At 39.2% G+C, this 13,590-nt stretch overlaps 1 protein-coding gene across 3 annotated transcripts in view; it reads left to right on the top strand.

Annotated features, from left to right (window-relative positions):
• BAG1 (BCL2 associated athanogene 1) overlaps positions 1–13,590 on the top strand; it is a 75,560-nt gene that overhangs the window by 46,090 nt on the left and 15,880 nt on the right. For 2 of the 3 annotated variants that reach the window (XM_015818192.1, XM_015818208.1), the window contains exons 4-6: positions 4,894–5,007; positions 5,794–5,901; positions 10,608–10,704. In XM_015818192.1, the coding sequence (XP_015673678.1) occupies positions 4,894–5,007; positions 5,794–5,901; positions 10,608–10,704 (319 nt within the window). The remainder of the gene's footprint in view (positions 1–4,893; positions 5,008–5,793; positions 5,902–10,607; positions 10,705–13,590) is intronic. The other variant, XM_015818199.1, reaches the window with a different exon arrangement.

Here is a 13,590-nt window from a genome sequence, read left to right on the forward strand (position 1 = left end):
GTGGACAACAAGATGCAACTTTTTTCCATATGTGGTGGACTTGCAAGGTTATTAAGGCCTTTTGGATAAAATTGTGGTGGAACTTACAGCAAATTTTCAAAAGAAGAATTACTTTCTCGCCTCAGTTGTTTCTCCTAGGTATCACACAAAATTTGGATGTAAAAGAAACGAATTTGATGTTATATTGCTTGACTGCTGCTCGTTTGTTGATAGCTCAAAATTGGAAGAGTAAAATTTTACCTACAATGGAAGACTGGAGATTGAAAGTTTCGTACCTTGCTGAAATGGCAAAGATTTCGGCCTATTTGAAGAATTACTCAAATGAACAATTTTTATTAATATGGAGAAGATGGATTGTTTATATTCAAAAGAAGCATAGAGTGGTGGAATATAATTTAGGCTTTTAGAAAAAATTTTCTTTTTTTTTCTTTTATATATTTTACCTACTCATGTAGAATAATATACTTTGTGGAGTTAGAGATACTAATATTTGTTTACTTATATCTGAATATTATCCTGGGATTAGGTTTGTGAAGTCCGGGGGGGTGGGGGGTGGGGGGTCTTTCATATAGCATTGTGTAACATTTGTGATGGTTTTTTTTTATGATGAAAAATAATAAAAATCTTATATTGAAAAAAAAAAAAAAGGCTCAGTTTGTTAAAGTTAAATTAATTGCTTGCAGACAATTTTGCGATCCTTGTTGCCCTTTTGTGGTCAAATAGTAGCTCTAGAAATTTGTTCCATTAAATTATACCTTACCAGTACAAGCAATATTCTGTCTTGGCTCTCTCTTGTGGTCAAATATTCCATTAAAATCAAACAGCTTTAATTCTGATATTATTTCCTGTCCAATCAGAATTCTTTTTCTCCCACAACAAACTTCTTAAAATCACTAGTTATAAAGGTTTTTATTCAAAAACTTCAGGCAAAGTCAATGTAAAAGGAATAGACTCCTCAAAAATGTTTAAGTCATTATGTTTCAAAAATGTGAAAATAGTTTTAAGCTTCGTAATTCTGGTTCATCTCCATTATCTTTCCTCCCTGCCATTTTAAAATCATGGAGCTTCTATAATGATGCAGTTTGAAAAAAATAAGCAGGCTGCAGCAAAAAAAAGTCCCCTTTAAAGTAGAAAAAATCAACAAAATTAAATGCCTAAGAGATGGAAGACACAATTTATTGTCCATTTTAAAAATAATTAAAAATCTCTGATTCTTCCATAGTAATCTTGCTTCTTGGTTGCCTGCCCCTAGCTGAAGACTAACCGAGTCTATTCACGCTGCTCCAAAGTTTTCCACAGGAACCCAGATACCCAGAGAATTGAGACAGGAAAGTTTCTTCTTCAGTTGCCAGGTGCCCATATTTTGATCACATGACTGTGGGGATGTTTCAACAGTTGTAAGTTTAAGAACCAGTTATAAGTAAGTCATTTTTCAGTGCTGTTGTTACTTCAAATAGTCACTAAAGAAATGGTTTAGGACAAACTGTATTTGCATCCAATTTGCTTAGTAAAATTGTCTAAATCTTATTCCTTTTTAAAAAGAATACCCTGCTCATCATGGATTTATTATTTTTTAAACTTTTATCAGTTTTTTCCCCAAAGAAATGTTTACAGCTTCAGAACAGATTTTTTTCCCCTGCTAGGTTATAAGTGATAGGAATGGAGTCTAAAACATTGACAATCTTTTCTTTAGTATATCTAGCCATGTCAGAGCAATTCCTTAAAGATCCCCATTTCATTATGATGATTTTAAAATCCCTTCCATACCGAGGAGGCTAAGATTTAAGAGGTTTTCAACTTTCTGGTCCAAAAACCTAAGACTTTGGGGTTTTAAAAACTGATTAATATTGGCCTTTAAAGTTCTCTGTTACAAAATTTATTAGTTTATCAGAATATAAAATACAAAGAAAATTTTAACAAATGGGAAACTAGGGGAGAAAAAAGAGAAAGGAGAAAGAATGGACTAGAAGGGAAAAAAAGGTGTTGACTTTCGATAATAAAAATAGAGCATCAGCTTTTTACCTTTATGTAATGATTACTAGCCATTTCTAATCAGCACAACCCCATCTAATCAGCAAAATCAAAATTTCATTTTTTATCACAATCACAAAATCCAGAAGTAATTTGCAAATGGAAAGAAGATTAGGTTCTTTTTTTAAAATAAAGCAATCGATTTAACTGTCTCTACTTTTTTTCCTTTGTTGTGGGAAATAATATATATTTCTGTTTGTACTTATTAATCTTTATGAACTATCATTTATATTAACCAAATTTATTAACTGTCTCAGGTTCTTTAACTTTAAAGGAGAAAAACCTTTTGTTTAAACCCATTTTAAGACTCAAGACTTTTCTTTGAAAATATTTCTAAAATCAATAAATTTTAGTACATCATTTTTTACTTCCTCCTAACATTTATACCTTCAAATTCACTTTCAATAGAATTTACAAATTTTAAGAATTACTTAAGCATTGTATGTATAAAAAATGTTCAAACCCACTATATAAACACAAAACTACATTAGAATTCCTTTCAATTACATATATCAGATTTGTAAAGAGCTGCCCTAACTCCAGTTGCTTCATTAAGTTTAAGTCACTCCCTTTCACTTATCCTCAGAGAACAAAATTTTATGCTTCTCTGGAATGACTGTCAAATCTCTTTTTCTCAAAGAATTTTCATCCTTGTTAGTATCCCTGAAGAAAAAGTCCCAAACTTGTCCTCTTGAGAGTTGTGGATTTACTTGGAACATTTGTTTCAGTTGCACTGGGAGGGTTGGATTTAATGCACCATCATAATAAAGATTGGTGTCATATTTGTATTCCATAGTTGCAGTTAAGTCATTTACATCAGAATTCCCCAACCTTTTCAGGTTGGCGGCTCGGGGGGGGGGGAGAGGAAAAGAAGGGATGGTTTTGTGGGAGGGGCAGGTGTGTGTGTGTGTGTGCATGCACACGAGCACCAATTGGCCACTGGGCCGTGTGAGTGACTTGCCGGTGCATGAGTGTGTGCGCACGCATACAGACCCACTTGTGCGAGTGTTGCCGATGTTTGTGGCCTTGCTCACATGAGCAGGGCCATGAGCACTTGTGCAAGTGGGGCTGCAAGCACCCATGACACTCATGGTTCTCATGGGGTTGCAAACACCCGCAACACTTGTGGCAACACTCATGCAAGTGGGGCTGCAAACACCCATGATGCTCGTGGCAATGCTCGCGCAATGGGGCCACAAATGCCTGTGACACTCATAACATTTCTTGTGCAGGCAGGGCTGCAAATGCTGGCGACCAATAGACGACGGCCCAGTAGTGGGCCGCAACCCACAAGTTGGGGACTCCTGCTTTACATTGTCAGGTTTTTGTGAAATTGTATCAGTGATTTGATACCTTTAATACATGATTGCACCTCTTGCTCTTCTTTTATATCATCTACAATATATCTTCCTTCATGACATCCTTAGAACATAATTGGTCTATAAAGTAAATTAGTTTATATAAAAATATGCTTGTTTTTAACCATTTTCTTAGCTCCCTCTTGTGGTCAAAGAATATTTTTTTTTATAAAGTAGTTATTGATTCCTAGCCAGAGTTCATAAAAACTGAAAAGTTTCAGTCACCCACAATAAAGCAATTCAAATCAACAGATTACTTAAGTATAGTAAAATAAAGTCACAGATTTCCATTATGTTTCTTCATCAAATTTTTTAAAAAACGATACTCCATACTTATTTTAGCATGCCTTCAGCAACCCTCTTCCTTGTTATAACAATAAAGTCTCAAAAATGGTGCATTTAGTCACAGCAGACTGACTAAAACAAGCCTCTTTTAGCTAATACAGATAATCCCATAAATTAAGAAATGAAAGACACAAATTACTGTCTGAAAAATAAATTCCAAAATGGCTTCTTTTTCAACAATGAAGTGATTCAGCCCAACCCCCAGCTGAACGGCTTACCAGCTGCTCCGAAGCACAGTTCCTGAAGCTTTTTGCAGACTACTGCTATCTGGAGGATCTTCTGGGGTGATTCTAGGACTGTCTCTTACCAAGGAGAATCATATAAACTAAAGGAATGCCCTTTTCTTCTGTTATTAAGTTGAAAAAAATACCATTCCAGAGAGACAAACCTCCCTGGGCATTTATCATCCGTCCACTATGGTCATAGGAAGCCCTTTAATATTTGCCATTAAAGTTGTCTGGATGTTCTGTTATTTCAGAGTCTCCTGCTTCAGACTCAAGGTAACTACTTTCTTCCCGTCAATCATATCAGTCAATCCTGAAACATGTTAAAGAAAGGGAGAATATTTTGGTTAGAAAATATGCAAAAATGGTTTGCAAAATAATATATTAGTATTATAATATTCAACATCTGTAATAAAATGATTCTGCAATGTAATCTCATACTTGCTTCTTAGAAGTAGGATTTGGAAGATGTCATGAAAAAAATGCCCTATCTTTCTTAGGCATAAATATATTTTAACTTATTGTAGTATCAGTAATCAAGCAGGGATTATACTAAAGCAAAAACTTTAGATTTTGACAATTGGAGATTATTATCTGTTTCAGAAACCTATCTATAGGCAAATATGTAGCAATTTGAAACCAGAAAAGCTAGCTTAGCATCTCACTTTCCCCATAGATTGCAGAGCAGTTATATTCAGTCATTTGGACTGTAACAGTAGACATCCGTTTAAGGCCAAATGGAATAGTGTGTACTTATATCATATAGCTTCCTGTTCATTGTATGTTTTACTGTAAATTTTGTTGTGATTTATGGCTGACATTCAGTTGTTCCCTTATATATTGTTCTGTGATTATAATATTTTTGCCTTTTATTTGAATGCATCCACCCCCGCAAGCCAGGTACTTCATGATGTAATGTTTTCTTCTCTTAACAGAACAGTCCTGAGGAGGAGACTGAATTAAAGAAATTAAAAGTTTTGGAGAAAGCAGTGGAACAGCTTGCTAAAAAAATAGATGAAGTAAATAAAGAGCTTAGAGAGATTCAGAAAGTAAGTTACTTTACATTTCAATAGTTAATATATATTTGTAAAAGTCAGGGATAGATTTTTCAATTTAGAATCTGACAAAATCTAGCAAAATATATGGTCAAAAGTATCTCTATATGAATATGAAAATGAATTTTGTTTAGAATGATTGCTATATAATATGTAGGGCTCTGGAGGTATGACTCTGAGATATGTGTAGGTGTAACGCAGATCATGCATATTTTAGTCTAGAATTGTGATAGATTTAATCTAACTGAGATTTGGGAAGGTGCTTCCAGTAAGGGAAGAGTGATATGTCTTTGTCTATGAGTGTTATTAACATTATAATAGAGCCTATATCTGAAAGTAACTCTCCCAATTAATGGTGCGGAATTGTAAGACTATGTGTGATCTGTACATGTGATATTGGGGAAGGACTGTATAGATTCAGAGTTGATGTAGAAGACAGCCAGCTTGTTGATGTAGAAGACAGCCAGCTTGTAGGGAGAGAAGAAAATATGAGAGAATAGAAGCCTGCACATGAAGGAAGTTTGAGTATGTGATGTTGATGAACAAATGTAAGTCAATGGTGTATCATGCTTACTGAGGTATATTAGTAAATGTCATTTATATTCATATGAGTCAGTGCTTTTCTCCATAGAAAGTTGGACACATATTGCCTGTTGTATACATGGAATTACAGAATTATGGATATTATAGGAACATAGCTCTTACAGCTATAATAATAAAAATGCCTATTCCAATTAACTTATGAATAAGCATAATGTAAACAGTGTATTTTTCATATAGGATTTTCTTGCAAAGAATAATCAAACTGAAGCTCTTAGTCAGTTGGATAAGCGGATAAAGGGAATTGCTGAGCAGTTTATGAAAATTCTGGAACAAATAGATGCTATTGTAAGTAAATAATGACAACATATTGTGGTTAACTGAAAGAAATCTCAGTTCTTTAATTTTAAATGATGTTGATATCAGAGTTATTAAGTGTGGTTAATCATAATGGTCAACATAAATAAATTTATAATAATTACTATAGTGATATAATACTTTGTCATAGAGGTTACCAACCTTCAATGATCTAAGTAGTTCCCCCACCCCAACAAAATCTTCTGAATTGTTAAAAGACTTTTAAATCCACAAGATTTGCTGAACTTCATATCCAGATTTTTTGAAGTTTTGTGGAATGTCAAATTCTCATGAGATTTTGGCCATTTTATTTTATTTTATTTTCAATTGAATTCTTGGTGTTTATGGACATGATTTTGGAAGATAAGCCATGGCTTTATAGGTGTCTTATAACCAAATCTTGATGTTTTAAATCACGGGTGTGAAACTCGATCACATCTCATGACGTATTGTGACTTTTTTGACTTTGTGGAGTCAGGGTGGGCGTGACCTGCGCGTATGCATTCGGCCTATGGGCCGCCAGTTTGATACCCCTGCTTTAAATCATTAGTTGTAAAATCTCCCTTTTGAGAAAACTGCATTTTATTAGTTAAGTTTAATGTTAGCCATTTTTAATGCAGACTGTCAAGCCCTCAGAGGCTGGAAAGCTCAGGAAACAAGAATCCCTTGGATTTCTGGAAATATATTTATTGCTGGTAATATAACATTACAGAATTTTAAAAGCTAATCAAAATAATTCTCCTACATTCAACTGTAACTAGAGTGAGTTTCTTTTTTCCTCTTCTCTAGACTCAAACATCTTTTCTATAATGGCTTTGTTTCTTCCCTAAATTGTTTTGCTTCTCCCTCACTGTTCCCAAACTCTATATCTCAGGAATTCATGGCCACCATGATGGCCATGGATCGATCACAAGACATCCATGGCCTGACTCTACATGGTCGTACTCCAGATATAATCTTCATGTTGGAGCAGTGGCAACGTGACCTGATGGGGGATCTGTCAATATCCCCTTTTTCATGGTCAGACCAAGCCCTGATGATTTTGAGATTCTCTTATACTGCCCCCCACTGTGGGGAGCACTAGACTTATTCATATGGTCTGTCTCGGTGACTGATGAATCCACTTGGGTTCCAAAGAGAGCTGGGGGAGATCCCAGAGACATTGCTGTATGCTCTTGTGGAGCCTTTGGCTGCAACCTGGAATCAGAGAACATCTGAAGTCCTGAACAGAATTGTACTTATGTGCCTTCCCCTGGCACATCAGCCCCAACACTCCCGATGGTCCACAAGGAACTGAAAAGAGTTGACAACAGAAGTAACATTGGTGGAAAACAAAGAATGAATCCAAACACATACTAAAACTGTGATTAAGGCGTACCTTGTGCAATAAAAGCAGTGAAATATCAGTATTTCTCTGCACATTGCATCCACAGAGTGTCACCCATTGGCCTTGTTCAGGGCATCTGGTCCCACTTTGGGGAAAGGTCTCAGACAATCATCTTCAGGGCCTCACAGAAGAGTTTGTGCAATACTTGATGGATAAAATCACTCAGATTCACTCTTGATTGGAGTCCAAGTGTGGTGTAATTCCATTTGAAATGCCCAGGGAATGGATTTACCCTATTATATGGGAGCAGTTTGATGAAGTAGATAGGATCTTTGGGACTGTCAGTGCAATTACATGCTTATTTGATCTCTGTCCCTCTTGATTATTGAAAACTTCCAGAACAGTGAATTCTGGGTGGGTGCAAGGAACAGTTAAAGCATCACTGCAGGAGGGGAAGTTCCTGACATCCTTTAAAGAGGCCATGGTCTGTCTCTCCCTTACGAAGCCATCATTAGACCCTACTGTACAAGTAATCCTCGAGGTACGAACCTTATGGAGCCTGCCCATTAGGCTCATAAGTCAAAAAATTCATCAACTGAATCAGATTCAATTTTACAAATTTTTTAAATCAAATTCATTAATTGAATGAAATGGGTTGTTAAATGAACAAAGACCTGACTTACAATTTTCTCCAATTTGTTAATTGATCGCTGCCACGTTCAGTTAAGTTAATTGAACTGAGAGGCTTTCCTGCCGGCCGCCCATTAGCTTTTTGGGGTGCAGCCAGCTCAGGAACTAAATTGCCTCCAAGCTGGGCTTGCAGCCATTGCAATTGTTTTTTTGCTTTTTTTAAAAAAACAACTGCTGCTATTGTAGTTAGCTCAAGCATTTTCAACTGCCCAGAGCAAGTGCTTAAAAAAAAACACAATCACTTGCCACTAATTAGCTTAAGAGTCTCCAGCCAGGTACACAAAGGGAGATGGGGGAGGGATTTGCAGAACTCTCAGGTTGCAACAGTAATAGAGATGGAAGGGACCTTGAGGTCCTCTAGTCTAACCCACTGTTTCCCCAACAAAGAATTTCTGATAAATGCCTATCCAGTCTTGGCTGGCAAATTCAATATTAAAGAAAATCTACGGCCTTGAGATGCCATAAGAGATAAATTTTTATTGAATACACATCCCGGCACTGAAGAAGTAATATCAACTCTAAGTTTCCTGCACAAAATTCTGGTTAGTTACCAATAGCTTTTCATAACCCCCACCCACCATGTGTTCACTGGCTAATTACATTCTTTCTGATTGTTATGGGAACGGTCCACTTCTCTGCCAGACACCTGCTTTGGATGACCTTGGTTCTCACAGTCCATAGATGGCTTTCTGAAACATTCCTTTCCCAGACTATCTCTCCCCCCCCCTTTTCTTTGGCAAGTTGAGCAGCTAATGAAGTTAGCAAGCATCATAACAATTCAACCTTGACACTCTTCTTAAAAGCTTCCAGTGATGGGGCACCAACAACTTCTGGAGGCAATTTAAATTTAAAACCTACAATCTACAGCAATATACACTAATCTCTAAAATAAAAACAAGGAAACACAACATTGTAGAATACTTTGTATAGATCCTGGTTAGTATTCCTACAAGCAGTTTCAAGGAAAATGGAAACAAACTTTATCTTTGAAAATACTGTACTTACAAATACAATAGTTTGCAAATTACAGTATTTAAAAAGTAGAGCAATTGCCAAAGTGCTTGCAGACAGCAAGCACTATAGAATAACAAATATATATATATTTTAAAATGCTTAAAGAAGCAGTCCTGAAGCCCAGACAGCAGCAGATTCTCCACGCAGCACCAAAAAAGCAAAAACAAACTGGTGCCACTCAGCTCTTGTTTGGCCATGTGACCAGGGACCAAAACACACACACACACCCAACTTCAGGAAATTGCATTCGTAACCCGACTGGCCCAGGCAAGTCACAGAGTTAAAAATGGCCACAACTTGCAGCTGTAACTGAATCCAAGTCACATGGCTGCAGAGGCCTCTTTTTGCTCACAATTTTGAATTTCTAATGTAAGTATCCTTTCTGAATAAATTTGTTTTTGTGAAAACTTGCTAAACGAACGTTCGTACTTGGGGGATTACTATACTGGACAATTGTCATCCAGTTTCCCACCTTCCCTTTCTAGACAAGGTGATGGAAAAACTGATTGTGTTGCAGCTCCAGAAGGTCTTGGATGACACAGATTACCTAGCTTCCTTTCAGTCAGGTTTCAGACCTGGTCATATGACAGAAACAACATTGGTCATACTAATTGATGATCTCTGCTGACAGTAGAATAGAGGCAGTCCATCCATTCTTGCTCTTCTTGACCTTTCTGCAGCTTTCGATGCCATCAACCATGGTATCCTTTTGGACCAGCTGCCAGACTTGGGACTGGGAGATACAGTGTTGCACCAATTTAGTTTCTTTCCCCATGACCGGTTACAATCTGAGTTAATAGACTGGTTCTTTGTGAGGTTCCACAGGGCATGGTATTCTCTCCACTCCTTTTTAGCTTCTACATGCTGGGTGAGATCATACAACACAATGGGATGAGATATCATCAATATGCTGATGATACTCAGCTTTACATCTTCACCCCTGGTACCCAAGGGATGCTGTAGCTGCCTTTCACAATACCTGATGGCTGTGGGGGCCTGAATGGGAGACATCAGACTGCAACTGAGCCCTGGTAAAATATGTGGAGCTTCTGGATCCAGATGTTTATCATCTTTAGTTTGGGTGGAGTGGCACTAACCCAGATAGATCCAATCCACAGCTGAGAGTTTCTTCAGTCTAGACTCATAACTCCTGCTCAAAGAGCCGAGGCAATCATAGCTAGGAGAGCCTTTGCACATCTCTGTTATGCGCCAATTATATCCTTTTCTGTATCATGAGATCCTGCACTCAGTCACTTACATCTTGGTCCTCTCCTGCTTGGATTATTGCAATGTGCTGTATTTGGGGCCACTCTTGAAGCGTATTTGGAAGGTATGATTGTCAAAAAGCACAGTGCAGGCAGTTTTAGATGATCCTAGGATGGCATTTGTAACACACTGTTATGTGAGCTGTACTGGCTGCCAATCCACTTGCGGGTGCAATTCAAGATGTTGGTTACTATCTTTTAAAGTCCTTTATGGCATGGGACCATGATTCCTGTGGAATTGTCTTTCCACCATGGGATCAGCTGCTCCACTCGTGCTGACAGAAAGGGCCTACTATGGATCCCGTCAGCCACAGAATTTTGGTTGATGAGATCCAGGAGAAGAGCCTTTTCTGCTATGACTTTTGCTCTTTGGAACTTCTTATTACCTCGTCTCTTTTAAGCCTTCAGAAAAAGCCTTAAAACCTAACTATGCTGGCTGGCTTGGGGTCATGAGGGAGAAGCTGTTGGCTGGAGGTGGTTGGTACATTAACAAAGAAGGTATGCCCCCTCATCTCTAAGCCTATCATTTTAGTTTGTTTTAATTTTTGTAATTTTATAATGTTTTTCTATTTATAATTGTTTGGATATTCGTATATTTTATCTTACTATAAGATGCTCAGTGTTATCTAGAATTTCAAGATGGGCAGCAAATAAAGGGTCTGGAACAATTCTTCACAGCCATATGACCCTGCCCATTTCACCCTGGATTTTCCAGCACGGCTGACCCACAACAGCCCTTTGTGCATGGCTGGTCCTCCACTGGTGATATACCTCCACCACAACTTCTCCGCTGCTTCTCCGAGGCTGCCTAATCATGGCTGATGCATCAAGACCCAAGTCTTCATGACCAGTTCCCCCATGGATGATTAAATGTGCCTCTGGTGCTTCTAACTTCTGGCCCGCTTTTGGTTCGTGCCCGACCACAAGAGGCACAGGGGGCATTAGCAGGAGCGGTGCTGGAAAGTAGTGGTGATATAAGAGGGGCTGGGGGGCTGCGGTGTAACATTCACCAGCACCATTTGGATGGCAAGGGGAGGGGAATGACAGGCTTTGCCAGCAGCATTTGAATAGCTCAGGGTGGGAGATGAAGAGAGTGGCTGAAATGTACTATTCTTATGACCAGGATCTGTAATCTGTTTTTCCAGCGAGATATACATACCAACATGCATACCCCTTCCATGGGTTTAAATTAAACATTAATGCTTAATCGTGTTTCATTTGTTAGTTTGATTGGGATGAACTTTGGGATTGGCCATGGAAAGATGTGTGTGTTGGTGTGTGTCTCTTGCTGGAAAGGTAGGTTTCAGGTTGCTGCTGGCTTACTTTAAAATGATTCTCAATTTCCCATTGTTTTTTCTTTCTGGCTTCCTTTTTGTCAAAGTTCAGCAGCTGTGATGGATTCTGGTAGCCAACCAACTGGGAGGAGCTCTCTCTCTCTCTCTCTCTCTCTCTCTCTCTCTCTCTCTCTCTCTCTCTCTCTCTCTCTCTCTCTCTCTCTCTCTCTCTCTCTCTCTCTCTCTCTCTCTCTCTCTCACACACACACACACACACACACACACACACTCTGTTGGAGCTGTGGCTCCCTTCCTGCCAACCTCCCCCACCCAGCATTTAATCTGCTCTTGCTGGGATGGTGATTGCCCCCTTTTTTCAAGGCAGCTGTTAAGTTTCCCCCCTCCCCCAGTGCAAAGAACTTCACAGTGCAAGGAAAAACAAGTGCAAGAGATGTTTCAGGTGTGGAAAATAAAAGAAGGAGCAGTTTCTGAATGAAGAGATATATTGGGTCAGGGGGAAGAGGCATATTGGGAGGGCGTGTTTGGTAGCATGGGATTGGGGCCCCAGTAGAGCTGCATGGGGGTCAAATACTCATTCTTCAAACTAAGGGGATGGTGGCACATAGGAGGCTACCCATTGTGCCTTATGCCTACATGCATACGTTTTGACCTTCCCTCCCTGCCCCTAAACTAATAGATTTTTCCTCATGTTGTGTGAGAATTTAATGCCCAAAATGTGGTAATATCACTGCTGGCAAAGCCTCTCTGTTACACACACACACCCATCATCCAAATGCTGCTGTCAAATGTGACACTGCAGCCCCCCAGCACCTGCTAAAACACTGCTGATTTACAGCATTGCCAATGCCCCCATGCCTCTCCCCATCAGGCACATGCCAAAAGTGAGCTAGAAACGCCAGAGGCACATTTAATCGTCCTCTGGGGGAATTGACTGTGAAGACTTGGGTTACGATGCATCAGCCATGATTAGGCAATCTTGGAGAAGCAGTGAAGTTGTGGTGGCGATATATCAGCCATGGACAAACGGCTGTGGTGGGTTAGCCAGGGTGAAATGGGCAGCGTCATGTGGCCATTTGCTGGTCCATTCTGGCAAATAAATTTCATAATGCTGCATTATTAATTTTAAAAAAAGTTTTGACTCCATTTCTGGAGAAAAGTTGTGTAAAAATAATTAGAAGCTTCAATTGATATTAATAAACTCCTGCTGGCATTCATAAAAATATTGCTTACTAACATATATATTTAATTAAGGCTTGACCATTCAGGTCAGCTTTCTGCTGTGGCACTTATCTTCAAGATGTTAAACAAGAGTATATTTTAAATCTTTTGCTGTTTAACTTCTACATCAAAGAAATGAGGGAAAACCCTATACCTCCAAAACATCAGCCCATAAATCTAACTGGCAGACTTATATCATTATTTTTATATAGAGACAATTCAACCAGTATCTGAACTCTCTACTATCTAAGAGCTCACCATGCACCTTGTGTAGCCCGAGTCCAATAAAGCTAACACCTTCCCCTAGGTGCCCAATGACGGCACAATCAGACTGGAATGGTTACGGGGTTCAAGGGCAACTTACTAGGGGGACATTATTGGAGTCCATGTCGCTCCTCTCCAGTATGGTCAGAGTTCCCTGGTTTCTGTAGCTAGGCAGGGAGAACTCAACGATTTCGAGTCCCTCCACCGTCTTGTGGGCCCTCGGGGTGAGCTTTCCCACTTTCTTCCTAGCGTTGCCATTGGGTTTTGGGGTTGTTTTGGCAAGTCGGCGGCACATTGCCCTTCCCACATTTGAAGCAGCCAATGAGTTGGCGTATGGGCATCCAGGTGTTCTTGCGGCATCGTTCTCCAGGGGGGAGGAACAGTGCCATCCGTGGGCGTTGTGGCTGTGACTCCTAGCCAAGTTGATTTCCACCTCCCCAGCTAGTACATACCACTGGCGTAGAGTGCAGGGGGCTCCCCGTGAGATGCAGGTGTTGTGTTACATATTGTTGAGCCCATCTTAGAAGCATTCTATCAGGATGTCTTCGGGCTAATTTGCTAACTGGCAGGCCAGCTTATGGAACTCTTGATTGTAAACTGTCACTCC

This window comes from Protobothrops mucrosquamatus, unplaced genomic scaffold, assembly GCF_001527695.2.
Source record: "Protobothrops mucrosquamatus isolate PMUCROS unplaced genomic scaffold, P.Mucros_1.0 scaffold_134, whole genome shotgun sequence".
Classification (NCBI taxonomy): Eukaryota; Metazoa; Chordata; class Lepidosauria; order Squamata; family Viperidae; genus Protobothrops; species Protobothrops mucrosquamatus.